The 27,794-nt window shown below is 52.5% G+C and overlaps 1 protein-coding gene across 11 annotated transcripts in view; it reads left to right on the forward strand.

Moving 5' to 3' along the window:
- LOC106982728 (TBC1 domain family member 14) overlaps positions 1–27,794 on the forward strand; it is a 210,505-nt gene that overhangs the window by 53,149 nt on the left and 129,562 nt on the right. For 9 of the 11 annotated variants that reach the window (XR_008296436.1, XM_053217622.1, XM_053217623.1 and 6 more), the window contains 5 exons: positions 10,902–10,968; positions 12,153–12,234; positions 14,267–17,564; positions 19,248–19,319; positions 23,818–23,926. Coding sequence is in view for 10 of the 11 variants with exons in the window: in XM_053217622.1 (XP_053073597.1) it covers positions 10,902–10,968; positions 12,153–12,234; positions 14,267–17,564; positions 19,248–19,319; positions 23,818–23,926 (3,628 nt within the window). In the remaining variant the exon portion in view is untranslated. The remainder of the gene's footprint in view (positions 1–10,901; positions 10,969–12,152; positions 12,235–14,266; positions 17,565–19,247; positions 19,320–23,817; positions 23,927–27,794) is intronic. The other 2 variants (XM_053217624.1, XM_053217618.1) reach the window with 1 other exon arrangement.

Here is a 27,794-nt window from a genome sequence, read left to right on the forward strand (position 1 = left end):
GATCATAACCACTTAGAAAATTATGTTGCTTTCACCACTGTTTGCGACGGTGCGGTTCGAAAAGTACCTTTGTAAAGCAGAGTCGAATTGGGAGGATTCATACAAGTTACCGAAACTGCCTGCTGAGCTGAGTCCTCTAAAGGCTGATGTTGGGGTAACCAGGGTTGCTACATCTGATAATCTACAGAGGTGTATTCTTTCTGGCTGCCGCCCACCACGCATGCCTCTTGAGGTTTGTTCAGTGCTTCCCGGCAGTGTGTTCTCCTCCTGCTCAGAACCGTCTGTGAGCGCCCAGGCCCCTGGCGTGGGCTCCCGTGGCCTCGTGCTGCCTCACGTCCTCCACTGCGGGTGTTCGTCCTGGCTCCCCTTCGTCACCGCGCTCACTGTGCTCCTCGGGGACTGAGGCTGTGAGCTGCCCGTGTGTTCATGTCCTGGTACCTAACTGAGCGAGTACGATCACTGGCGGTACCGAATTTCTCTTGAACGGAGTTGAATGCTCAGGTGTTTAAGGAGTGTTCCTTGTCGTCCTGCCCTTGTCCTCTCCCTCTGTTCTCCCCTCCCCTCCCCACCCCTTTGGTTTGTTAACCTCTGATCTCTCGAAACTGCTGCCTCGTAGACTGTGGGATAGGACTTTGGAAGTGACCGCTCATGGGTGGTCTTGATCAGGTACCGCTTCGTTTTGGCAAGTGGGGCGTAATGAGCCTGGTCTAAGGAGTGGGAACACACCTGCAGCACACAGGGGACTCGCGACGCCGAGTGCTGGAGACGCAGGGCCGGAGAAGCGGCCTGAACGGCCAGCAAAATGATGGACAGCCAGAGTCATTTTCTCTAATGAGCCACAATCTCTCCTTCGCTTCTCTCTCTGCTTCTGGGTCATTCCCTCTCGGCTGAAGGCTGGTGGAAGCTGGGACCCAGCACCTGTCACCTAGGGAGAAACACAAGTGGCCGGGAGTCCACCGGTTTGGATGCGTGGCAAGGAGGGGGCAGAGTTGCCTGGGGGGTCCCGTCCTTGAGCAGGGGCAGTGCTCACACAGAGACAAGGGGGTGGTCGGATGCTTCCTCAAAAGCCATTTTCTACCCGACCCAGAAGGGAAAGTAATTTGGAGTTTAAAATGCAGGTGCCTTTTTAAAGGAGAGGTTAGTTCAGGTAAATTCTTTGAGCAAATTCCAAAGAAGCTGCTGAGTCATGGTTGGGAGGAGAATGCGAGTTGAGGGTTTCAGTCTGGGAAGGGATCTTATTTCTGCTTTGGACCAGAGTTGCTGTGAAATGACTCTTGCCTTGACTCATGGCGGAGGGAAGCTGAGTGGAAAACAAGGGCGCCCCGAGCGAACGGTCGAAGAATGAGGAGTGTGGGCCCCTGCTCCCCGGCCTGCTGAGCTCTGCTCTCTGGCCGGTTGATGCTGGCCGGGCGTGGCAAGTGCTGGCGGCCCCTTGGTGCGCGGTGGACAGACTCAGTGCGGCGCAGACAGAGGAGGGCGGTTCTTGACATTGTTGCTTTGCAGAAATGCTTTTCTTTGCTGGGAAGCCAAAGCTGGGAGTTTTGTTTACAAACCCAGTGAAGTATACTTGTCGAGTTTCTTCTTATTTTGTAAAATAATTGTTGCATTGCTTTTTCCTAATGATTGTTTTTAATCCTATCAACTGAAAATCAGCTGAGGAAAGGAACCCGCCAGGCATGTGCCAGGAGCTGGGTGCGAGTTTAGGGAAGAGCTTAGGGAACGAAGGAAGCGGAAGAAGGAAGTTCTCAAGCCCCGCCTGCCTTGTTCGGACCGCCCCCCGCTGTGATGTGTGTGCATCAGCACAGCGTCCTCAGGCGGGCTCTCCTGGCTTTTGGGGAGTCAGTGGAAAGAACCTAGGGGGAAAAATCCTCTTTCTTTGTGGCCTGTAACAACAGAAGGGAATCACTGTGCATGTTCATAAACTATAGGCTATACGTCCCCAGGCTTTTCTTTCTAGACTCTGCCTGCTGGCTGCAGTGAAAATAAAGGCACAAAGAGGTCCTACCTAGGAAATTAGAACGCTAACGTTTTGCTCTCTGTTTGGGCCACAGTGAATGTTGGCCTATGGGTTTGATGTTCATTTCCTAGGACTGAGGATGGTGATGTACGTGGTTCCGCGCTTTCCCACCCAGCCACTGCCAGCTGATCAGAATCAAAAGCCGCTAGACAGTTTACAGTCTGACGGAAATGCTAGTGATGTAACCGCGAGGGTAACCTGAGTGCTGCTATCGTTCTGTTGGGTAGGCCGGTAGAGGTGAGGTTAAGCGTTACCTGGGACATGAGTTCTTTTCTCGTGACTTCCACGTGTGCCTGTGTCACGATTACAGGTACGGCGTTAGTCGTTGCTGTAAAAGCAGCCGTGGCATCAGACTCCAGTGCGTCATGGTTGCCGTGGAGAGGCTGACTTCCCGGACTGTGCCTCTCCATGCTCGTGAGGTGACTCTGTGTCTCCTTCCACTTTGTCCCTGCGACAAGTTGTGCCCCACATCACAGCTTTGACCTGCTTACCTCAATGTTTTGTCACAGAGGCATCGCCAAAACAGCACGAAACACAGTTATGTCAAACTTAACTGTACACGTTGTTAAAATTTGGCAAAGAATTTGGGCGGTTGGTGAGTGTTTATTCCTCCAGGAGATCATGACCCTCACGGGCCTTGCTGTTTGTTAGGTTCTGCTGAAACTGCCTCTGCCAGTTCCCTTTGCTTGCACGTGCAAAAAACACACAGTTCTCTGGCCAGCCATTTTCTTTTTTTGTTTTTGAATGTTTATTTTTGAGAGAGTGTGTGTGTGAGCAGGGAGGGGCAGACAGAAGGGGAGAAAGAGAGGATCCCAAGCAGGCTCTGTGCTGTCGGCACGGAGCCCGACGCGGGGCTTGAACCCACAAACTGTGACATGAGCTGAGCCGAAACCTAGAGTCGGACGCTCAACCGACTGAACCCCCCTCCCCCCCCACCTTCCCCCAGCCCTTGGCCATTCATTTTCTGTAGCATGCTTTGCACCTGCTGTGGTTGCATTGTAACAGGGCCCGTAATGGGGCTGGTGCAGCTCACACGTCCCCCAAATGTGCTTTTATTAAGCGATGCTTTCCTGAGCTCTCTGTCTCTGTTGTCAGTGGACGCGGCATGTGCCTGAGGTTGAATACATCCAGATCCCTTGCCCCGTTTTAAGAAACATAAAAGAGCGTTGAGGTTTGTCAGCTATCGTTATTTACAATCCTCAAGTTTAGTGGGCTCTGCCTTCTCTGTCCCCAGGGTTAAGGCTTTTCATATTGTTTTAGTTTTGTTTTCATAATAAGTAGTTCTATTTCTGCTTGTTTTAATGGAGCTTCTGAAAACTGCACTAAAGGTGGTAGTTCGCCGTCCATTCGGGGGCGTCCTTGGAAGATGAGGAGCTGCATCCAGCCGTTGGGGGGGCCGTAAGTGAGGCTCAGAGGCAGTATAGCTTTACGTTTTGGGTGTCGTCCTGCCCCACCCACCCCATCGAAGAGCCTCGCAGAGGATTGATGCCCCGGCTACAGCGGGGCCCTTCTTCAGTTGCTCATGTTCTCACACTGACCGAAACCCGCCAGTAAGAGTAATACTCCATCGTAGTATTTGCATATGTGTTGTTCGTAGGCTGTGCCGGGTTGGATATACAAGATACAAAAACCATGTTACGTGTTTCCTGGCAGTTTACTGTTAAAGTTAATTTTGACGATGTATTTGCACACTGACTTCTGAACTTAACTCGTTTTGGATAATAAAACAAGGATCAGAACAATGGTAACTAACATTTATGGAGCACTTACAATGTATGAGATTCTGAGCTGTGCAAGAGGTGAGGCTGTGCTCCCCCTCTAGGCCAGACCCCTGAGAAGCCCGTGGCTAAAGCTGAGAAGGCTCACGGTGGCTGTGTGGTCACAGCCAGCCCTGCCGAAGAAGCCTTGGCCTTATCTTCTCACTCTAGGTGGAGGGAGGGGCATTCAGGGGCACCTGGAGGCCGTTGGGAGGGTTTTGGCTCTTCCTCGGGGAGGTGGCAGAGGGCTGGAGGGTCTGGAGCAGAGGCTAGTGTAACCTGACTTTGACACTGATAGGGCCCCATGGGCCGCTGGGCTGGGGGTGGTGGTGGGGGGCAGGGGAAGACTCCGAGAAAGCGGTGGTCTGGAAGGTAGAGGACCGTGAGCACTAGTTGGATTCTAGATATATTTTGAAGGTAGAGCTGACGGCCCCATTTGGAGTGGAGAAGAGGGAGGAACCCAGCGAGGGATAGCCAAGGTTTCTGGTCTGAGCAGCTGCAAGAATGGAATTTTCATGTCTGAGGAAAGGAAATCAGGGAAGAAACACTAATCCGTGGGTGGGTGGGTGGGTGAGGGTGTGAATAGAGCTTTGAATGTGAGCTCCCAGGGAGAGGGCCAAGTGGAGACTCCGGAAGGCGGCTGGGTGGTTCTGGAGGAGGCTGGACAATAGACCGTTGGCTTGTGTGTGTATCTCGCCCAGACCTGGCGCGCCCCTGTCTCTGGGGCCAGGTGGGAAGCTGCATAAGGAAGACAGTAAGGTGCGGTGCGGCCTGTGGGGCACCGGCCCAGCCCCGCACTAGCTGGTTGCGGCCATGGCAGATGTGGTCCCGATGGGGCCGGAACTTCTGAGCTCGCTTTAGGAAAGGTGGGAAATTGTGGTTTCTGCAGGAAATTCCTGACTTTTAAATGTCAAGAAGTAAGGGTAGGAGAAAGGCACGAAAGGGGGAACAGCTGCTATGAAATCTGTGGCTGAGGGGGGTGAAAGGGCAAAACAGAGGCACGTGAGGTGCTGTGGCCTGGGACGTAAAAAGGACCGAGTGCGCCAGGGTGCAGAGGCAGACGGGGGAAGGTACAGAGAATACGGAGCATTGAATAGCCATGTGCCTGGCTTCAGAAGTAAGTTCTTACAAGCAAAGCCCCCCTCCCCCCGCTGCGCTCTTTCCCGATGGCGCGTTTGTCCGTCCCTCTCAGGTGCTCCCGCTGTCCTGAACGTGGACTTGTCCTTCCCGTGCGTATCTGTATACTTTCACCAACTAAACACTGCTTCGAGAGCACACCAGTGGGAGATTTTCACATGTTAACTTTATGTGAGCGGAACCACACTGCACATATTTTGCAACTTCTTTTAGTCAACATTTTTGAAGTTTTATCTGTGTTTCATAATGCGATTAACTCCTTTTCACACCTAAACAGTTGCCCATTGTAAGACCATATAGCTGTTTATTCTTCTGGCAACGGACCTTTCGATTCTGTCCCATTTTTGACTGTTAATAAAGAGTACAGTAGGGAGCACTCTGTACACGTGTCCTTGTGCACACGCAAGGCTTGTCCGGGGAGCACTCTGCATACGTGTGCCCTCATGCACACACGGGGCTTTTCTAGAGGTCGTCTGGGGAGCGCTCTGCACGCACATCCTTGTGCACACAGGGCTTTTCTGGAGTTGATATGTGGATGTCAGATTGCTGGATTAGAGTCAGGGTGTTTTTAACTGTTTTACCATCACGGGCTTTTATTTGGTGAAAGCTACGGGACTAACCAGAAAGATACACTAACCTGTTGTTACGTGCATTCTTTCCTTATGTGCCCACTCTTGGCTTCTTTAAGAGATCGTGCTTTCTAGATTAAAAATAACTGTTAAATTCTGTGTTGAGGAACTGGGCTACTCTTGTTAATTGAACCGTGAGGTGTGAGGAATAGTGTATCCGAACATTTGACCCAGAGCCCAACAAGCCTCTGTGCCTGAATCTCCTTCAGGAAGTCTAGTTGCTACCTACCGGAGGAGTGTGGGTATCTGAAGGGGAAAGAAACTGCCGTTTCCAAAGTAAAGTAAGCAACAGAACATTTTTCTACACATAGGGTCTGCCTAAACAAACGAGGTGTGGCGATGGAACAGGAGGGTTGAGGAGCTTTGCTCCAGCTGAAGCGTTCTTTCTTTGTAGACAGTGAGATGGGGGCCCAGAGAAGTCCAATGACTTGTCTGGCGTTTACACGGGACGGCGCGCCTGACGCACCCGGCGTCCCACGCACTCCTGGCGTCCCATTGCCCCGCTAAAGACGATACAGAGCACAGTTAACTTTTTTCTAAGGCTTGATTAATCTATTTGATCGTTACTTACAACAGAGGCTGACATCCTCCACTTTCTGTGACAAATAACTGTCTTTTGCCCATCGTTCTAAGAAGATGTAGATCTTGTCCTCCCTCGCACGTGACAGGTATGTGACGATATTTATCCAGTGGCTGTGTCTCTTCTCTCACATCGTATTCTAGAGAGCAGATGTACGTGAGAGCTGGAGGTAGCCAGCGGGTACATTTTTGTAGCTCTTCCTGTGGTCGAGGGCGGGAATCACAGCCCTCCTGCAGGTGCCGTGGCAGAAACAGCTTTTCATTTGTTTGGGTTTTTAACATTTTTTAAATCTTCGGCCGTAGGCCAGGGATGTTGGCTCCGCACAGCCCACGCCTCACCCACCACTTCCTGTTGCGCTATGCCCGACCGCCTCACCTGTTCCTCTAACTTCCCTGGCTGCCAAAGGCGTGAGCTCGTGAACGCTGGTGCGCGTTCTCCCTTGTCTCCCCTGGTGCTCTTTTGTTTACTGGTTTAACGTTAACTTCGTTCTAAGTTTTAAAAAGGTTTTTAAAATGAAAGTGGTCCTTCACAGTGAATCGTCACCAGTAATCCTGCCTCGGCACCTAGTTGGGTTTCCTCCCACGAATCTTCCAACTCTGCTTTAGAAATTAAAACCCGAGATCTGAAAAATTGTAAGAGAGCTCCGTGCCCATGCAGGGTGGGTCTGAGCAGAGGAGCGTCGGGCCGTCTGTACCTGGGTTGCTTCCGCATGACAAAATACCCCACAGTGGGTGGCTTACACTAGCCGTCTGGCTTGCTCCCAGTCGTGTGGGTGAGCCAGGGCTCGGCTGGGAGGTTCTTCTGTGGCTGGTCTCGTGTGGGGTCTCACGCTGCTGCAGTCCAGTGGCCCTGGGACCGGAAGATGCAGGCTGCTCTCCTCGCTTGTCTGGCCTCTCGGCGGGGAGGCTGGCTGTGACGGCCGCACGGCCAGCGTAGGCCTGTACGTGCAGGGGGCCCAGGAGTTAGCATTCCAAGAGGATAGGGGTGGGGGGCCCTGGCTGGCGCCCCACCGTGGGTGGGGCCGGCGCTGGGGCTGCGTGCCTGCGGACACGGTTCCCGGGGGCACAGAGTGCTATACTTTTCCATCCTGGTGGGGATGGAGGCAGGAGGGGACACCGGGCTCCCGGGAGGGAGGGTGTGAGCTACCTTAATGGAGACGCAGGAGTGAATGAAAGCCGGCGAATTGTCCGAATCGCTGTCCAGCTGCCGCAGCCTTGAGGGTGAGGAAGAGACATTCAGGGGACTGGATGACCTCCTCACGTTCTGAATGTGATAGTGCAAACGAAAAAGCTCAGCACAAGGGTTGGAAGGTGGAGCGGAGGAAATCCCCCGCGGATTTTCCACACCATTTTCCGGGTGTGGAAAGCGAGTCTGTGGCGGGTGAACGATTTAGGGAGCGTCACGGGCGAGCCCTGGGATGGTGTTCAAACCCAGACCTGTTTTGACTCTCACATCACCGTGAGCGGACCGGGCAGCTCGAGGTCCCCGAGTGTCATTGGTTAGTGACCGCAGGCCTGGGGTGGAGTGTCTGTCCAGCAGTTGGGAAATTCCCAGTTCAAACCATCTGTCCATAAAAGGTGAACCTTTGAATTGGTTAGAATGGCGACAGAAACCTCTGGACGTGGAGAGGAGAGAGAACGGGGTGGGGGAGTGTGTGCGATTGACTGTGTTTCCTTTATGTTGGCGATGAGGAGGATGGCTGGCGTGGAGAGGGCGGAGACGTCCTGAAGATGGGAACCAACGAGAGAATTTGCCGGAAGCAGCGGGACAGTAGCTGCAGAGTCTGACCGAGGCTGGGTCTCCATGGAAAGCCCGGGCCTTTAGCTTCACCCCGAGCTTCTGTGAAAGGGCATGGCTATGTGGGGGCCCCCTGCCCGGGCAGAATCCAGAGGACTTGGGGTTCTCTGGGTCCGGTTAACTATGTTTCTTACTCCTCCAACCTCAAACTCCAATCAGAGCAAAATTTATTTATTTATTAATGTTTATTTATTTTCGAGAGAGCACAAGCAGAGGAGGGACGGAGAGAGAGAGAGGGAGGTGCAGAATCGGAAGCAGGCTCTAGGCTGCGAATTGTCAGCACAGAGCCCGATGCGGGGCTCAGACTCATGGATCGTGAGATCATGATCTGAGCCGAAGTCGGACAGTTAACCTACTGAGCCACCCAGGTGCCCCCAGAGCAGAATTTAAAGGCATTTTAGAAATTGGGAATCCAATAGGGACATTCTGGAAAATGAAAAACATCAACAAAATCTAGAAGTGGCATCGACATTTAGATGACTGATGTGACGGGCATTCCGATGGGGCCTCACATGTACGTCATCCTCGTTGGGCCTCGAGCCTCTTGAGGGGGAAAGTGTGGTCTCAGGGTCACGGGTAAAGCAGCACATGGGCCCTGCTGCCCGGTGCACGTGTGGCGGGGTGCGAATTCAGACCCAGGCCGGTGGGACGTGGGAGCCCATTTCTTCTGAGAAGTAGGCGTTACTACAGTGTAAACCCCCGGAGGACAGGGTCCTGCCTGTCCGTGGGTCACGCCCAGCCCAGGTGTGCTGTCGACCGACCCTGCTCATGACCGTTGGCTGAGCCGGTGATAAAGCAGTGAATGGTCGTGCATTCAGAAACTTGCCAGTCCCCACGTGTGCATCACCAGCTTCCAGATTTGGAGTTCCGGTCCTTGAATTTTAGCTGCTCTTACTGTGCGGGGGGGGGGGCTTTCAAACACGCTCCTGGGATCCTGGGCCGTACCTGTAGGCAGTGCAGTTAGGAACAGCAGTGTGTGAGCTCGGCGGGAACGGGAGCATCTTGTGCACCTACAGCGTGTTCTCCCTTACAGCCGTCACTAAAACCGGTCTCGTTTACTTTATTTCTTCGGACACCACAGGCTCTCAAGTACTCTTGAGTGCCCTCGTGGACGTGGTGTACTCGTAAAACATCTAACGGCTTATATCACAGTTGGGAAAGTACGCAGAATTTCTCGCCACCGGCTCCAGGTGAACACTGAACAGTACCTGCCGGGAGACGACCGGGGACGAGGCTGCTTTTGGTGGCCCTTTCTGTTCCTCAGTTTTCAGGCCTAGCCCAACGATCTGATGATTACTTTTCACCTAAGTAGGATGCTGCAGTAGTCGGGGAAAGAGGACAGAGCCTGGGGGGTGGAGCGTGCTCGTAGCCGCGTTCGGGAGTAAGCTCCCCGTTTCGTTGCCACGTGGCTAGGACAGCAGATGCGTATACTTCAAGCTGCCTTACTGTCCAGAACGAGTAAACTTCACAGATGTGTGGAGGTAATTTCCAAAACAAAGCGTAACAAAGAAATACTGTGTAGTCACTAGTGAGGAGGATCGTTCCGTGTAGAATATTAAATGGCCGGCCGTCGCAGGGACCTGAGCGAAGTTGAATGGTGATCCCGAGAGGCTCGGCCCTCGGCACTGGAGACTGGCGCTAGGTTTAGAAACACAGTGACATAGGCTCGCTGTAGAGAACAGCGTGCAGCGAGCAGCGGGTCAGCTGACACCGGTGTTAGGTTTGTGGTCTGGAGGAAATGGACTAAAACAGCCATATTCATCACACCTTGAACGTTATGGTAAGCAGAGTCTTCCTGATGGAATTATGTGGTCAGAGCAGTGTTTGTGACTAACATTTGCCACGGGTCTTAGGGGTGTTTTTAAGGGAGGGACAGCCCTTCTGTGGCCCATTGCCTGTCGCCCTCTGTCCTGCGTCCCTACTAAAAGCTGTGATATGTCAGGGATAGAGTGTAACTGGCAGCGTCTACAATTAACCATTTTCACTGCGCTGTTTCCTGCTGTTCAGACTGGAACTGTGTGCTTTCTTGTTTAGGATGTCTGTAATACTTGTGCTGAGTCATTTTGAGTTCAGTGAATGGGGAACAGTTCTATTTTTAGCCCCTCAAGGCCCCATGAGGGCGGCGGGTGGAGCGGAGTCCCGTGCACCTGTCCGGATCGCGCCCACCGGAGAGAGACTCCGTTCCGGTTTAAATAGGACCTTCGACCACTGAGTAAAGGTCCTCGGAAATTCGTCTTCCCTTTTCATACTCTGTGAAGGACTTTTCTTTCTTCCTGTGAGAAATAGAAAAACTTTCAAGTTTCAAAGTCTTCGTAGCCAACGGTTATTTGTTTGTGCGTGTTTCCAGCATCTGTCCCTCCGGGAGCTTTGGCTCTTCTTGTTCCCCTCCCAGTTTCAGGCTCTTCCGTGCCCTGCTCGTGACCTTTAAGAGAAGACAAAGCTCTCACACTCGCTCAGGGCCGTGGCTCTGAGTGCTTTCTTGTTGCAGTCGTCAGTGTTCACTGGAGAAAAGAACACAATTGCCTTGTTTTCCCTAGACCATGAGCTCCCAGAGGAGCCGCACGCGATGTTTGTGACTTTTTCCCCCCTCTTTGTACTGAGTCCGGTACGAGATTTCCTCACGCAGATACCGAATATTGTTTTTGATGGTGACCGTTGGCCGTACGATGAGTGTTCAGGTCCGTAGGCTGCACCGTGGGTGACATGCCATACCCCTGGGAAGACCAGCCATTCTGGGCGGTGCATTCATACTTTCACATTTTATCAGCAGGTGCCGTTCAATATACTTTACTAGTAAAATATGTGTACTAAATTGGATCAGCAAACCTGTAGCTTTTCAACTCTTGTGTTGTTTACGTATTGATAACGCATTTCATTTGGAACGTGGAAGGTTTGCAAGACCTTTATGTGAAAGCAAGGGTGTGCAGACACCTGAGTTTGTATACACCTGGCAGTAAACTAATGTGTGTTTTGTTCTCGCGCAGAGCTCTGGCATCGAGACCCTGGTGGAGGAGCTCTGCTCCAGACTGAAAGACCTGCAGAGCAAGCAAGGTGAGCGTAGCCCCTGGAGGGCCTGCACACAGTAGGCTGTTTGCGCCCTGCACACAGCGGGCCGTTCGCACCAGGGCCGCGGGCACCAAGGGAGATGGTTGAGGACACCCTAGGATCGGCCAGAGACAGACAAGAAGAAGAAAGTCTTTGTGTTCAGTGTGTCTCCATGGCAGCATCATGCTGTGTCTTCAGCTCTTAGTGGCTTCTGGGTCACCCTTAGCGGTCCCCTGTCGATAGGTCCCTGCTCTCAGCGGAGTCACTTAATCCACGGGCGCCCTCACGATGGAGGGATGTTTGGTGTCATGTTCACATCAAAACCCAGGGATATCGGGATCGGGAGCGATAGTCCCTCCTTCCCATCCTTGTCCCCCGTGAATATCTGACATCAAGGCCTCCCAGGGTGTTGACAGTGATTATTTCAGATTTGACAGGAATTTCTGCCTTGACTCTTGGAGGTTTTTTGGAAGGGCAGTCTTTGAAGCTCGTGAAAGTCTTTTCGACTCGTGAATCCTCACGGCTTCTTGGGCCAACTTTTCTGCAGGCCCTTGGAGTGAAAGCTATGTGTTAAAGTTAAGGGTCTTTGGTTTTCTTGCCCTCTTCATGGCCATTTTGCTGCCCAGTGACCCTTGAGCCTTCCTTCTAAGGGCACAGTTTGTTTTTAACCTAAGGCAGTAGGTACCGTGAGCTAAGCTGAGAGTATAGCCCTTTGCTTCAGTTTTGTTGAAACACAGCCCTTGCTCAGAGATGTTGTAAGAGAGCTGATCGTAATGGATTTTCTTAACAGATTCGTATCGGTTGAGAGGAGTCAGTACAAAGTCCATGAGTGGGGAATTTAGCGAGAAAATAATTTCTGGAATTAAACAGATGGTCTCTCTCCTTCTGCTGTAATTAATAGGGGACGTCAGTCTGTCAGTCAGGTGCCTCTAGAGCCCTGTGTCAGTGACGAGGCGAACAGCTCTCATCCCTCAGCCCCCCATCGGTATGGTGAAGCCAGAGAATTCCCTCTGGTGCTGTGAAGAAGTAGATCTTTATTGAACAAGAAGGCAAATGGGTATAGAGTTCTTTCCAAGCCACTAAGCCTATATGATTTCCGACTAAAGTTCCTTGAGAAACTTAAAAAAAAAAAAAAATCATTTGTTAACTAGATATAAGACCAATCTTTCTGAATTTTTGTTTCATAACAGAAGAGAAGATTCACAAAAAGTTAGAGGGGTCTCCCTCTCCAGAGGCAGAATTATCCCCTACAGCAAAGGATCAAGTGGAAATGTATGTAAGATTGTATTCATTAACAAAATGTGCATGGTTAAAAATCCGACTAATAACTGCTGTGTGCTTTACCGGTTTTGTTCGTTGTCTTGTATTCAGTCTCCCATTTTATAATCCAGGAAACATGTGTTGAGCACTTACTGTGTGCGTGACACTGAGGATTCAGAGGTGAATGAGACGGTCCTGTCCTTGTCATACGTACTGAATCAGGATTTGGGAACTGGGTGAGCGAATGAAACACGGTTGTTACTGACTGTGCACCCAGTGTGCTGTCACACCAGTCCCCGGAGACGGCTGTGAGAAAGCGGGCTCGCCCTTGTTCTGCACGCAGGGAAAGCGGGCTTCCACGGCTGCCTACAAAGAAGTGTGGGCGAGTCATTGACCTTGTCAAGCTTGTTTCCTGAAGGTGCTCTGAGTCCTTTGTTTGTAGATGGCCGGTAAAATCAGCTGCTTTATAAGCAGAACTTGCTTATTGTACAGTTTATTTGAATCTTACGAACTTGTAGAACTTCAGGTGAAAATAGCTTTTATTGGTTGATGTGGACAGGTGCTTGCTGTCCAGTGTGGCCGCCGTAAGTCACGTGTGGCTGTTTAGCACTTGAAATGTGGCCACTTCAAATTGAGATGTGCTGTAAATATAGAACTCTCACGAGATTCCAAATTTGGTATAAAAAGGAATGTAAAATATTACATTAATATTTTCAAATATCAATTATATGTTGCAAGGATGATGTTGTGGATATATTTGGTTAAGTAAACTACATCATTGGATTCCCTTTCACCTGTGTTTTCTTGCACTTTTAATGTGACTCCTAGGAGGTTGAAAATTCTCTGTGAGGTTCACGATGTATTCCCATTAGACAGCTCTGGTAGAGACTGGAAAGGAGAATCAAACATAGGCCCTTCGAAAACATGGCCTTTTGTCACCTCACATGTGACCTTGACTGTTGCCTCCAGAGTACGGTGCCCTTGGTAGGCAACCCGACTCTAGATTCTTGCTTTGGCAGTCCGTCTTGTTCTGAGATTTGCCGGGACTACCGGCTTCTTGGCAGATTGGAAAGTCGTCTTCCTTGTTTTCAGGCCCTGTAGAAGCAGGCTCCGTGGCTCTACCTACCCTGCATTTCCAGGAGTCGCTGGCCTCCTCGGGTTTCGTGTGGACACGGGTTCCTGTGCCTCACAAGTGGTACTCCCCAGACTGCGACGTTTCTGGAACGTCAGGGCTCTGCTGTGGTCCGCTTTTCCTAATGGTTCTGGGCCGCACCAGCATCCTCTTGCCCGAACACCCGAGTACCCTTCCTCATCCGTGCCGTGTCTGACTTAATGCCGGGCATGGCTCCTGAGAAAATGTAACGGTGACAACAGTCCCATAATATTCCCGCTCCTCTCGTACATTAATTCCTTTGCTCCTCACAGCTCTGTGAGGCAGTTAAAAGTATTACGTGTGTTTCCTAGGCCGCGGAGACGTTCTGTCACATGCCTGAGGTCACACAGCTAGTCAGGGCAGCGTCAAGGTTCCCAGTCGGGGAGCGTGGCTTCAGAGCTCGTGCGCTCCGGCTTTCAAATTCCTCCCCTCCCCGTGCTCCAAAGGGCCTCGGGAGAGAAGTCCCGTGGCCGCCCTTGTACGGCTGAGAATGCAGACGGGACGGACCGCAGATAACGAGCTTCAAGTCACCAGCGTAGTAAGTCACGTGAGCGGAGACTCAGATGCAGCTATTTCTTACCAAGAGATGACTTGCTTGCCACTGCATTGTATTTGTCCTTTGTGACTTCTCAGTTAAGACCTTAAGGACGAAAACCGTCCTCTTCCCAATATTCTAAATATCCTTTGAGGGCTCGTGTCCGTGCTGAACATAAAGTTGCTCAAGACACGGGACTAAACGTAAGGCGTGTTTTGCTGTGTCGCTCGTTTTTGGCTTTAAAGTTCATGGTTCGTGGGTGACGTCAGTGGTGGCTGTTAAAACGGGAGGTGATGTCGCCTGCTGTGTCTCGTACGTCTGAGTGCCCGCCTTGAAGCCTTCCCTCTGTGTTTCAGGTACTACGAAGCGTTCCCACCGCTGTCCGAGAAGCCAGTCTGCCTGCAGGAGATCATGACCGTGTGGAACAGGTCTAAAGTCTGTTCTTACTCCAGCTCTTCGTCGTCGTCCACGGCGCCCCCCGCCAGCACAGACACGTCCTCCCCCAAAGACTGCAACAGCGAAGGCGAAGCAAGCAAGGAGAGAAGCCGCGAGGCGGGCACCACTGCACACGAGAGAGCCCAGAGCAAGAGCAGAAGCGAGAAGGAGGACAGGTTCGGGCACAGCGCCACAGAAGAGAAGCCCGCCCTGTACAAAAAGCAGGTCCGACACAAACCTGAGGGACGGATTCGCCCTCGCTCGTGGTCCTCCGGCTCGAGTGAAGCGGGCTCAAGTTCGAGCGGTCCTCGGGGAGAACTAAAAGCCTCCGTGAAGTGCGTGAAAGTCCGACACAAGACGCGAGAAGTTCGGAACAAGAAAGGGCGGAACGGGCCGGGCAGGCTGTCGCTGAAGCCCGGCGACAAGGCCGAGCGGGCCATCCACGCCGCTGGCAGCAGCAGCAGCGGCAGCGGTGGTGGCGGCGGCTCCGTCAAGCCGCTGTGCCGGCGCGGGAAGAGGCCCCTGAAGGACCCGGGGAGGAGAGACCCCGGGAGCGCCGAAGGAAGAGACCTGTCCCTGGAGAGCAGAAACGACAGGGAGTACAAGGAGGAGCCGCTGTGGTACACGGAGCCGATTGCCGAGTATTTCGTTCCTCTGAGCAGGAAAAGCAAACTAGAGACCACCTACCGAAACAGACCGGATGCGAGCGACCTGCCGTCGGAGGCGGTGGATGAGTTGTCAGAGTCCGTGCACGGTCTTTGTATCAGCAACAATAATATGCATAAAACATACCTCGCAGCAGGTACTTTCATTGATGGTCATTTTGTAGAAATGCCTGCGGTCATCGATGAGGATGTTGACCTCACTGGGACCTCGTTCTGTCCTCTCCCGGAGGACAACAAATATCTGGATGGTATTCATCTGTCAGAATTAACACACTTCTATGAAGTGGACATTGATCAATCCATGTTGGATCCTGGTGCCTCAGAAACCACGCAAGGAGAAAGTCGGATTTTGAATATGATTCGACAAAAAAGCCAAGAGAAAACCGATTTTGAGGCAGAATGTTGCATAGTGTTAGATGGAATGGAGTTGCAAGGGGAACGTGCAATATGGACAGATTCTACCAGCTCCGTGGGTGCCGAGGGCTTATTCCTGCAAGACCTCGGCAATCTGGCTCAGTTCTGGGAGTGCTGTTCATCCAGCTCGGGCGATGCCGACGGGGAGAGTTTTGGGGGGGATTCTCCAATCAGACTCTCCCCGATCTTGGACAGCACGGCGCTCAATCCACATTTGCTTGCTGGCAATCAGGAGCTCTTTTCAGATATTAATGAAGGATCTGGTATAAACTCTTGTTTTTCAGTGTTTGAAGTGCAATGCAGTAATTCTGTTTTACCGTTTTCTTTTGAAACACTCAACTTGGGGAATGAAAATACAGATTCTAGTGCTAATATGCTTGGGAAAACACAGTCTAGATTGCTCATATGGACCAAAAATAGTGCCTTTGAAGAAAACGAACACTGTTCTAATCTCTCAACGAGAACTTGTAGCCCATGGTCCCATTCGGAAGAGACGCGTTCGGACAACGAGACGTTAAATATTCAGTTTGAAGAGTCCACGCAGTTTAACGCAGAAGATATGAATTATGTGGTTCCTAGAGTCTCGTCAAATTATGTAGATGAAGAACTTCTAGATTTCCTGCAAGACGAAGCTTGCCAGCAAAACAGTAGAACGTTGGGAGAGATTCCCACCTTAGTCTTCAAACAAACATCGAAGCTAGAATCTGTCTGCGGTATTCAGCTGGAACAAAAGACGGAACCCAAGACCTTGGAAACTGCGCGAGGCTGTGGCGAGAGCGGTCCACGTGGAGGCGGTTACAGCTCAGGGGTCATTAAAGACATTTGGACACAGATGGCAGACGGGGGTTCTGTCGCTACGGCGGACGTGGAGCGAACGGACGAGGAGTTGTTCCCGACGGATGTCAACAACTACTGCTGCCGCCTGGACGCCGAGGCCGAGGCGGAGACCCTCCGGGAGCCCAGCAAGGCCGTGCAGAGGTCGGAGTACCGTCTGTGGGAGGGCCAGAAGGAGAGCCCGGAGAAGAGAGCTTTCGCGTCCGGGGAGCTGTCGAAGGTGGACGGTGGCGACTACACGACACCCTCGAAACCTTGGGACGTGGCCCAGGACAAAGAGAACACCTTCATTCTCGGAGGAGTTTACGGAGAACTCAAGACCTTCAGCAGTGACGGGGAGTGGGCGGTCGTCCCACCCGCTCCCACGAAAGGAAGCCTGCTGCAGTGCGCGGCCTCTGACGTGGTGACCATAGCAGGTACGGATGTCTTCATGACCCCGGGAAACAGTTTCGCTCCCGGTCACAGGCAGTTGTGGAAACCCTTCGTGTCGTTTGAGCAGAACGATCCGCCGAGGAGTGGGGAAAATGGATTAAATAAGGGATTTTCTTTTATCTTCCATGAAGACTTACTAGGAGCTTGTGGCAACTTGCAGGTTGAGGATCCTGGGCTTGAATATTCCTTGTCTTCCTTTGACTTAAGCAATCCGTTCTCACAAGTCCTTCACGTGGAGTGTTCATTCGAACCCGAAGGGATCGCCTCTTTCAGCCCCAGTTTTAAGCCGAAATCCATCCTGTGCTCTGATTCGGACGGCGAAGTTTTTCACCCCAGGATATGTGGCGTCGACAGAACGCAGTACAGGGCTATTCGGATCTCTCCGAGGACTCACTTCCGCCCCATTTCTGCGTCCGAGCTGTCCCCAGGAGGAGGAAGTGAGTCGGAATTTGAATCTGAGAAAGAGGAAGCAAATATTCCCCTTCCTTCTCAAGCCGATACGTTTGAAGATCCACAGGCAGATCTCCAGCCGCTGGAAGAAGACGCGGAGAAAGAAGGCCATTACTATGGAAAATCGGAGCTCGAGTCTGGAAAATTCCTCCCCAGGTTAAAAAAGTCCGGCATGGAAAAGAGCGCTCAGACATCGCTGGATTCTCAGGAGGAATCAGCCGGGATTCTGCCGGCGGGGAAGCGGAATCGGTGTTTGGAGTGCAGCATGAATGAATCTCCGGAAATTGCTTTAGAAAGCTCAGAAGCAAATTGTAAAATAATGGCGCCATGCGAGGAAGAGATTAATAATTTTTGCAGTTGCAAAGCAGGTTGTCAGTTTCCTGCTTATGAAGATAATCCAGTTTCTTCGGGACAGCTGGGAGAGGTAGGTGTGTGCGTGTGTTGGTACGTGATGAAAGCTGTGCATTGGACTTGAGTGTGAGAACGGCCGTATCGGGCGGCGAAGGATAGGGTTCAGTTACTGGGAAATCAGCTTAGATGTCTTAAAACTTACGTTCTCATGACTTTACAGAAGGACTTAAAGTGGATTTGATGTCTATAAATTTGAGCCAGACGGGAGACGTCTTCTGCAGAGGAAAGACATTTTTAAATCACAGGATAGGAGCTTCTCGGGTGTAGTCTTGACCTGCACGTACCGTGCGTCAGGCAGAACCTCATCCTCAAGCCTTCCAGACTGGGAAGGTGATGGATCGGGAAGTGGCTCCGAACTCCGCAGAAGGCCCTTTGCCCTTTGGAAGCCGAAGCGGACGGTTTCTTTAAGGAGCGAGCGAGCGAGCCCGCCCGCCCGCCCGCCCGAGGGCCTCCGAGGGGCTGATGGGTTTGAAACTTAGTTTCACACGTAAAATAAACCACGTCTATGTCGAGTGCTCTCGCGTGGATTGTGGTACGCGTGAAAACTAGCCCACGGTCCAGATGTGGCAGAAGGGCTTCCACGGAACTGTGATGACGTTCCTCGCTTTGTACCGAGTAACGTACTCCTCGGGCTGCGTGGATTGCGTGTTGAGTCTGCCAGACGAGGTTCATTAGTAGTAGTCGTTTTGTGAATGGGAGTCACGGTCCCCTTTGTTCCCGAGAAGTGGTTCGAGGTTCAATTGAGTGCGCTAGAAATCACGCTTGAGGTAATAACCTGTTTCGCAGCAAAGCACAGTGATCTGCCTGTTCCCCAACCGTCATTTGGCCGTGCCTGGCCTTTTTCCAGGAGCAGCGTATTAAAAAGATAGTTGGAGGTGTTTACAAGTCCTGCCGCGAGTGGCCAGAGAGCCACTAGACGTCCTACCCGGCATCTGTCCCCGTGCCCGCTCCACCCACCTCTCCTGTGTCTAAATCCTACCTGTACCCCCCTGTACCAAGAGGCTCTCCAGACCCCGCCGCCTTTTGACCCGCTCCCTGATTCCTTCCCTCTCTTTCTCCACCCCCACCAGCATCGGAAGTAATTTCTCCCTTCTCTTACTTCTCATGCACCCTGTGCCTCTTTTTCTATCGCATTTTCCTTTTTTTTGTTTCTTTTTTTTTTAATGCTTGCTTATTTTTGAGAGAGAGAGACAGAGACAGAGTGTGAGCAGGGGAGGGGCAGAGCAAGAGAAGACAGAATCGGAGGCAGGCTCCAGGCTCTGGGCTGTCAGCACGGAGCCCAGCGCGGGGCTCGAACTCCTGAGCCACGAGATCGTGACCTGACCCCGAGTTGGACAGTTAACCGACTGAGCCACCCAGGCGCCCCGCATTTCCCATTTTTCGTGAGTCATGTATGTACTTTTTCTTGTTAGGTTATAAGCTCCTTACGGATATAGACTCTGCCTTCCTCCCTTGCGGGGTCAGTGCCTAGGTGGGACGTGGGTGCTCGTGATGGGGGGAAGCCCCACAGAGAGTCACTGCTCTGGTTGGCTTGCCCAGAGAGCTGTAGGTGTGAACTGAATCCCATTGAAACGTTGAAATCCGAGCTGCCAAGAAAGAAAACCAATAATGTTGTTAGCCTTTATCTGTCTGTTTATTGCCCCTCTTTTTATCCTTGAATTTTCCTTTATGTACTTTGTATTTCACCTGGTTCCAGATTGGGAAGAAAGAAAAAGAGGGAAGAAGCGAGATTCTACATCATACCACTGCCATATTCCTTCGCTTTCTAGTATGTTGATGGATTTATGTGTTATCAGCATTCTGGGTTGTCTTGGAAGGCCTCTCGTAAAGTCCTCAGAGGGCCTTGCGGGGTTGTCTGCTGGTCTCCCTGCAGCCGCGGCTCTCGGCCCGGCCCCTGGGCAGAGGTGCTGGGCTGTAGAGCGGGGTCAGAACTCCCATCATAGATTGATCTGAGGTATGGGGAGGTTGGGAGAGGGTCTGACAGGACAGCACGGGGCCAGGCTTGGAGCAGAGTGTATACCTTTCCACCGTCACACTGCCTGGTCAGTCTAGGGGAGTCCCTACGAGGGTCGTCTTCCCCCCCTTTCCCGAGAGGGGGCAGTCTGGGAGCCCCGTTGGTAAAGGTCACTGTTCAAAGGCCGCCTTTTCAGAGCGGGTGGACTAACGTGTAGGAATTCTAGGGGTACCTGGCTTGTTCAGTGGCCGAGCATCGACTTTTGATCTCAGGGTGGTGATGGTGAGTTCAAGCCCCTTGGGTTGGGTGCAGAGTTTCCTTGGAAATGACCAAATAAAACAAAAAACTTAAAATGTAGAAATTCTAATAGCATTGGTGCCCAGGAGCGTGGATTCTTTTCAAAAGTTCAGTCAGTTTCAGCAAACATGTTTTGCATACCTGTTACCTTCTCATCGCTAAGGTAGATGTCCTGGATGAACAGGACATCATCCTTGCCCTTGGAGAATTCAGTCTTGTTACGAAGACCAGTTTGTAAGCGGATTATTTTAATTGAAATAGGTACTTTAGTCATAGGGCTCAAACTCCGAAGGTACAGGAGGGTGGATACACACAGTGAACAGGTCCCTCCCCAGCAGCCATGAGCATGTGTTCTGGTACGTCCTTCCAGGATATTTAGGCACGTAGAAGCAAATACACATTCGCATAGATTTTTTCTTTCTTTTTTTCTTTTCACAGAAATGGCATTTTATTATAATCGCCTTTCCTTTTCGGTTCCAGTGTGTGGACAGATGTGCTGTGATTTACGTAGCCGGTTCCTTATCTTTTAGGGCATTGGGGCGAATGTAATTGTAGGTCACACGGTAGGTGGTGTGGCGGAGGTGAGCACAGGATGCCGTGGGAGCCCAGAGCAGAGCCCTCCCGGCAGCGAGGGTCCCAGAGGCTATCTGAACACCCCTGAGTGTCCCAGGGCAGCAGGGAAAGGAGCAGGGCGCTCGGGGCAGAACGGACAGTGCAAGCAAAGGTGAAAAGGCTTGGAGTTTCTCGCGTGCGTAGAGCACCTGCCAGCAGTTAGTTCGTGGCTTCTCAAGTACAGGACGGAGGTGAGGAGCAGCGGAGCATGCCTTGGGTGTCCGTTTGTGGCGTAAATGTTCTCCTTGTTCACTCGGTCGCCAACTTGGTGCCGTGCTCTTTGCAGCGCGGAGAAACAGCAGAGGGTCGAGCCGTCTCCAGGAGTTTGTGGTCCGGCCAGGAGAGGACGCCTGGCGGTCAGAGGCTCTGATGAACGGGTTGGGGGGGGGGGGGGGGGGGCGTCCTTGGCCCTTGGGGCATGGCACCCGGCCCACCTGTGCCACTGACCCCAGGGTCCGGGACGGAGCCCGAGTGGTTCCTGCTGACTGCCACTTGCCGTCAGTAAAGGGGAACCCGTTCTCTGTGCACACTCCGCGTCCCTCCGCGTCCCTCCGTTTATATTCGCTTTCCTTTCCTCTCGTGACCCGGACACCTGAGGGCTGACTGTGGCTGGGGGGCCACAGTACTCTTCCCGGAGTAGCCTCAGGACCACCAGTCACCTTTGTTCTCCCAAGCCCAGGAGCTCAGTGAGAGTTCTGGGTGGGGCCTCTACCCAGCTTCCGGCTCCTAAAAAGTGGAATTTGAGTGTCCCATCTGGTGCCAGAAACGTTTCTGGTCAGGCTTTCTGGCCCAAGTACATGTCTTCTCTGTTGTTGCACTGTTTCCTTCATTCATTGAATATTTCTCGGGAGCCCACTCTGTCCAGGCGCCGGGCTGGGTGCTGGGAACACGCACGGAGCCCTGCCCTTGCCGGTGACATTCACCGACAGCATGTGACTGATTATAGTGTTCACTGGTGTGCCTGCGCCAGGGAGAGGGCACGTCGGGGTGCCTGGAGCCCTTGCCAAGAAGTAGGTGCTCGGGGCCGGCTCTCAGCCAAGGTGTGATTTGAAGACAGGCTTGCAGATGAGAAGCCGTCTGGGGGAGAGGCAGAGCGGAGCTACGGCAGAGGCGCCCGGCCCGTCCCAGCTGTGTTCTCGCCTGCTTTCCCTTCGTCCGTTCTCCGCCAACCAGAAGTTGAATCCGTGCATACGGTGGACGTTATTTATGCAAAGCGTGGTCATCTTTGCTGACCAACCCAGAAGCTGTAGATAGCGGAGTGGAAAGAGGTCGTAAGATAGTGCAGGTTCATCGGATGTGTGTTCAGTGTAGCATGGAACGGCACAAAGAAGTCTGTGCCTTTGATTGACATTCAGGGGAGGAGGCAGAAAACATCCTAAAAGCATAGCAGAAACTGGGGTGACTTTAACAGTGGTTTCAGCCTGAGCGGGGGGGCGGCGTGGGGAGGCAGAGGATGGCACACCAGATGATCAGGGACCTGCATGCAGGTGGCGCCTTTTCTTCAGGCCAGCAGGCATCGAGTGTCTGCTTTGAGTGTGCCTTGTGCCCGGAGGTGCACAGATCCATGAGACATGGGCCCTGCCCGTAAGAAGCTCACTGCCTGTCCTGCTCCAGTCTAGTCCAGCCTCCTCTCCATTCATGCCGGCCCCTCCGGCTTGCTCTCCAGCTGCCTCCCACCGTCCGCGATGAGTTCTTTCTCCCTTTCTTAACCTGGCCCCCACCCCCGCGGTCTCGAGACAGGGTTTCACGGTGAGCCATACAGCTGCCCTTGCGCGAGTCAACACCGATCCCTCCGCCGCTGCCTGGGACATTTTCTTTTGCAGGTAGGAACTTGTTGCCTCCAAATCCGTCTGCTTTCAGTGGTGCTCTGGGGGTGAGGGCGACTGTGTTGCTCCCAGGTAGCACTGAGCTGCCATCTGGCATAGAGTAGGTGTGCCTTGGAGCGAAGGCAAGGCCCTTCCAGAAAGATCTTAGGGTTCTGTGAATTAATGTGCTGGATATAGTTAATTATCTTGAACGCTGTAGACCTTGGCTATTGCTGGCTTCATGTGCGTGAGGCTACCCCTGTGAGATCTGCCTAGCAAGTAGTCGTACTGACCGCTAGCGTTGGAGTAAGCTGGGGGAGAACTTAGTGAAGGTTCGCTGGCCTCTCTGGGTTCTTCAGTTTCCCATTTAAGAGTGTTTCGCGAGGTTAAGCGAAAAATGAGACTTGGCGGTGTTTCCCGTTAGGTAAATAATAAAAAATCCATTATTGAATCAAAAAGTCTTAGATCCATAAAACAACTTATATGTAAGAGAGTAACAGAATCCTGTCAGGATTGATGGTCATTGGTTGCTAAAATAGCTCAGGTTTCAACCTCGAACACATAACAATAACAAAACATTCTCTAAAACAGTAAAGACGCGTGCAATATTCACAGTCCTTTATTTGGATTTAGTTTCACCGTCCTCTGGTCTCAGCAAAGCAGATGCTTTAGTTACAAAGACATTTAGGTTGGTAACTCTGCCTGTACCGTTTCTGTCCCGCATCGTCTTCAACTCCCTCCTGCCCGCGCGCATGAAGAAGAGGGTCCTCCCTTTTCTCCAGAGCATTGCACACCAGTGGAGACTTGGGACCGCCCTGTTACTTCTCTGCATTTCCAAAATACAGAAATTTGCCTTACGTGGGGATGTTTATGGGGAATATTTTCTGCCTCGTAAGAGTTTTTGTTGTGTCTCTAAAAAGATTTTCATTCCACTTCCAATATAAATGCTTCTTAAGAAAAACGTCTTTTATGTGCTACGAACACTTTGGCTTTTCAAATTCACCTTGTTGGGGCGCTTGGGTTCAAGACCCACAATGGGTGTAGAGATTACTTAAAAATAGAATCTTTAAAATAAATAAATTCACCTTGTCTAGAATAGTATTAAAAACACAAAAACAAATGTTAGTTTGGGGTGTCTGGGTGGCTCAAGTCGGTTAAGCGTCCAACTCTTGATCTCAGCTCAGGTCTCGATCTCAGGGTCGTGAGTTCAGGCTCCACATTGTGCTCTGTGCTGGGCATGAAGCCTACTTGAAATTTTTTTTTTTTTTTTTAACACTTATTTATTTTTGAGAGAGAGAGAGACAGAGACAGAGACAGAGCCAGAGCATGAACGGGGGAGGGTCAGAGAGAGGAGACACAGAATCTGAAACAGGCTCCGGGCTCTGAGCTGTCAGCACAGAGCCCGACGCGGGGCTCGAACTCACGGATCGCAAGATCATGACCTGAGCTGAAGTCAGACACATGAAGCCTACTTCAACAACAAAAATAGTCCTCATTTAAAAATCCTGGATTTATAGTTCATAGTTAATAATGCTTGAATTTTCTCTTTTATCCTGAAAGCTTGTAAACTTTTTTCTGTGTTCGTTTAACCTCAACAGTTTCCTGTATTGAACACTGATGTGCAAGGAATGAATAGAAGTCAAGAAAAACAGACTTGGTGGGAAAAAGCCTTGTACTCTCCTCTTTTTCCTGCGTCAGAGTGTGAAGGTAGGTCATTGATTCCTTCGTTCAGATTTCTAATTCGTTACGAGCAATTCTTCCACTATGAGTATCAGTGCAGAAAACATTTACCAAGAGGCTTTCGTGTAGCCAGCATTTGTGAGACACTGGAGACACAGAGATGAGAACTACAGCCTGCCCTTAGCCTGATGTGGGGAAAGGCATTCGGATACCTAAAAGCAGGACCGACCTTTGACCGCACCTGGGCAGGATCCCAGTGAATCGTGGGGCAGAAATCATCAGCTATGGGGGGATCTTCAGGAAGACGCCCAGATGGGGAAGCCGGGCAAGGGCAGAGCCCGTGAAAGAGAACCCCCTATGCTGGGGCAAGAGGATCTCTGGCAGGTGGAGGGAACAGGGACCCATCGGGCCCAGCTGGGTTGTAAGCTGAGGCTGGAGAGGCAGACAGGGAAGGAGCCCATCGGGAGGTTTGGGAGCTCTGCCGAATTAGGTCAGGTTTAACCTGCAGGAAGGGAAGGTTGTTTAAAAGATTGCGAATTGGAGGGTATCTTGGCAGAGGTGTGTTTTATTATTTAAAAAAAATTTTTTTTGATTTATTAATTTTGAGAGAGTGGGGGAGGGACGCAGAGAAAGAGAGACCCAAGCAGGCTCCGCAACGTCAGCACGGAGCCTGATGCGCGGCTTGAACTCACGAAACTGTGAGATCATGGCCTGAGCCGAAACCGAGAGTCTGCCACTTAACCGAGTGAGTCACCCAGGTGCCCCCAGGTGTGTGTTTTAAAACAATTCTATCAGCAGAGCGGAGAGGGAATTGAGGAGCAGTTGAAAAGCCGAAGGTACCGACTGGGGCTCTAGGCTCCTGCAGGGGTCTGCGAGTGACAGGGTCAGTGCCTGGCCTCAGGCGCTGCTGGGGGAGTAGATGGGGGGTGGCGAGGAGAGGTTTCGGAGAGGAGGCCAGGGCTCGGTGAAGTGAGTCTGTGAGGGCTGAGCAGCAGGGTGGGGCTGGAGGGGGCTGGCAGTGGGGGACATGGGGCAGCAGCACATTTGGTCTGTGGGCTTCTCGGGTGAGCATGCCCAGAAGCTATAGAAAGTCCTGACCTGAAGTCCGGGGCGAGGTGAGGACTGTGAAGGCCGTGGGCTCGCTCCAGGGGGTGGGCGAGGCAGACTCTGGGCTCCTGTCTCGGGGGCTCCTGTCGGCTGCAGTGTCTGGTCTCCCCTGTTAGAGCTGGAAGGAGCACGTAAACTGTTAGCATTTATACGTCCGCAGGTCTGTCACATCTCCAGTTGTTTTGTAACGAACGTGGAGCCAGTGACCCCCCCTCACTGGCCACCAGGCCTCGCGCACTCCGGCGCTCAGAACGCCTGCGCTGGCCTCCCTTTGCAGCTCGGCCTCTCTGCCCGGGCGGGAGGCGGGGTGGTTGCTTCTCTCTATTCTGTGAGCCTCAAATCGCCTCCCCCAAAACTCGCCTTCCTCCTTCCCAGAGGCTCGCTGGGTCCCAAAGTGTAGTGCGAGGGCCTCAGTTTTAGCATCTTTGTTTACCTAACCGCATTTATTAAAGGCCTGTTGCCTTAGCATTAGCTAATATCTAGGTCCCCTTTTATTATTTACCAGGTGCTCTCAATCTTTTCTTATACGTAGGCCCCACAGTAGCCTTGTGAAATGTCAGCCGAAGTTTTCAGATGAGGAAGCTCTAAGATTCAGGTTTGGTACTTTGTCCGAATCATGCATATTAGCCATCGAGCTCAGGCTTGCGTCCAGGCTGTCTTCCTGTGGTCCAGAAGCTTCGTTCCCTGTAGTAGCTGTCTGTACTCGGTGCCCAGGGGGGCGCCGGGGTGATGGGAGCACAAATCTGGCCTTGGCGTATGTCCATCGTGCTGCACCGGGTGAGTGTTAAGTCAGAGATGAGTTAACAGGAATACAGGTAAGGGAGGCTGAGTGCCCAGAGTAGGGCAGTGAGAGGACCACCCAGAAAGTGCCAGAGGGAGAGAGGGATGTGGCAGCAGGCAGGGCCAGGGGTCTAGGAAGACCAATCCCTCTGGGAGGTTAGGGTGATTTTTCAGACACCAAGTTCGTGCTTTTGTTAGTGTGTCAAGGGCCGTCTGCACAGCCTTAGTCTAGTTTCGTGTGTTGGTAAGGAGTCCGTCCCGACTCTCAGCTGTGGGTCCTTGGTGACCAGTACAGTCCCAGGTAGGTGCCGTAAGCGATGGTCAGTGCGTGATGCTTTTTTAATTGTGAGGTGGCAAATACAGAAATTCTCAGTGGATGAGTAACGTTCACCAGGCTTTTGAACGACCTTCCACTCACAACTGCATTAAATCCCTGCACAGTTGCCTTGTGCTGATGGTGGCGCCACAGCCGCCTTCTGTCGGCCTGTGGGGGTGGGGGTGGGGGCGGGGGCGTGCGGTCTCAGGAGCGGGTCAGCCAGGAAACCAGGCAGCCTCCGCCTTCCCCTCTGCCCCCGAAGCTTCCAGCGTGGCTGATGATTGATAATGAGCGTGTGCTGCTCTAAGGGGCTGACCTGGAAGCTTTCGGCCTCGATGGGAAGGAGCGGGGGCCGTGCCCTTCGACAGTAGGGCAGCACCAGGTGCCCTGCGGCGGGGGTGCCCGTCTGGCCTGGAGGCCCGCGCCCCGCCTCCTGCTGGCCTTGCCGTGCGTTCACACGCGCGACCACGCGGCAAGCATGTCTTACACGCCCTCGTGCCGGGCACTGGGAACGCAGAGGCAGACGGCCCTCCTTCCTGCTCTCCTGATTGCGGGGATGTCTGTGCAGAGACCGGAGAGGGCAGGGACACGAGCCGTGTGACAGTTGGGGCTACCTGCGGGGAGAGGTGCCCCGTGAGAAGCCCTGGCTGGTGCGGGAGCTGGATGCATTCGGCATAGCCTGGGGGGCCCGGCCAAGGGGGAACCGTGTGAGAGTGCAGTGGGGGACGGGGTCGGCCAGAAGCAAGGAGCCGGAGCACCAGGGCCCTGCACACTCTGTCCTGACAGATCTTCCCGGATGGGGGTCTCTAGAGCTCTCCCGCACTGGAGTTGAGATGTTTGGAAGGCTCATTGTAAGTGTGGGTATTATTTAGTCTTAACAGAGAAGGCCGTGCCGGGGACTCTGTGGAGATAAAACGGGCTCGGGAGACAAAACGGAGCAGGACTCCAGTGCTTCCATTGCCAGACCTTTGGGCCGTGACCAGGCCTTCTGTGTCTCCATCGTTTGTAAAAGGAGGCTGCAGATCGTGCCTCCCCGAGGGGATACTTACAAGGAGTGGCGCGCATGGCGTGGGACTGGTGCGTGGTCCTAGCCTAGAACGTGGGGACCGTCCACGTGAGGATTGTGAGGAACGTCATCCGCGCTCAGCACAGACTCCTTTCGGACGTACAGAATTCCTAAAGCAGGACAGGAAGGATCGCGGCGGGGTTGGATGCAGCTGTCTGGGCACGTCTTCTAGTCCAGGAACTAGTCACCTTCCCTGATACACTCGCTCACCTGGTTCACGTGGTAACGAACTGGGTGGAGCGTGGGGACTGCCCAGAAGGCATGAATAAGCCCGGGTCTGGGTTCATAGCAGCGGTAGAAGGTGTCACTGAGTGCCGGTGCCACATTTGGGGCTGCACACGCGTCGTCTCTTTACCTCGCACAGGACTGCGTGAGGGCGAGGGGGCACCCCGTGTCAGAGATGCGGGAGCTGGGGCTCGAAAGAGGGACAGTGATCTGCCATGTTACATCACAGGTGTGTGGCAGAACGGGGGATCTGCTGTGAAGTCCGTCTAGTCCCAGAGCCTGAGCTGGTAACTCCGAGGTCCTGAGACAGCAGAGAGAGCTAGAGGTCATGGGGAGCATGGTGCGGCCGGTGCGGCCTCGGTGAAAGGCCGTCCCTTGGGCACAGCAGTCCTGGAGCGCCG

Source organism: Acinonyx jubatus, chromosome B1 (genome assembly GCF_027475565.1).
Source record: "Acinonyx jubatus isolate Ajub_Pintada_27869175 chromosome B1, VMU_Ajub_asm_v1.0, whole genome shotgun sequence".
Taxonomy (NCBI): Eukaryota; Metazoa; Chordata; class Mammalia; order Carnivora; family Felidae; genus Acinonyx; species Acinonyx jubatus.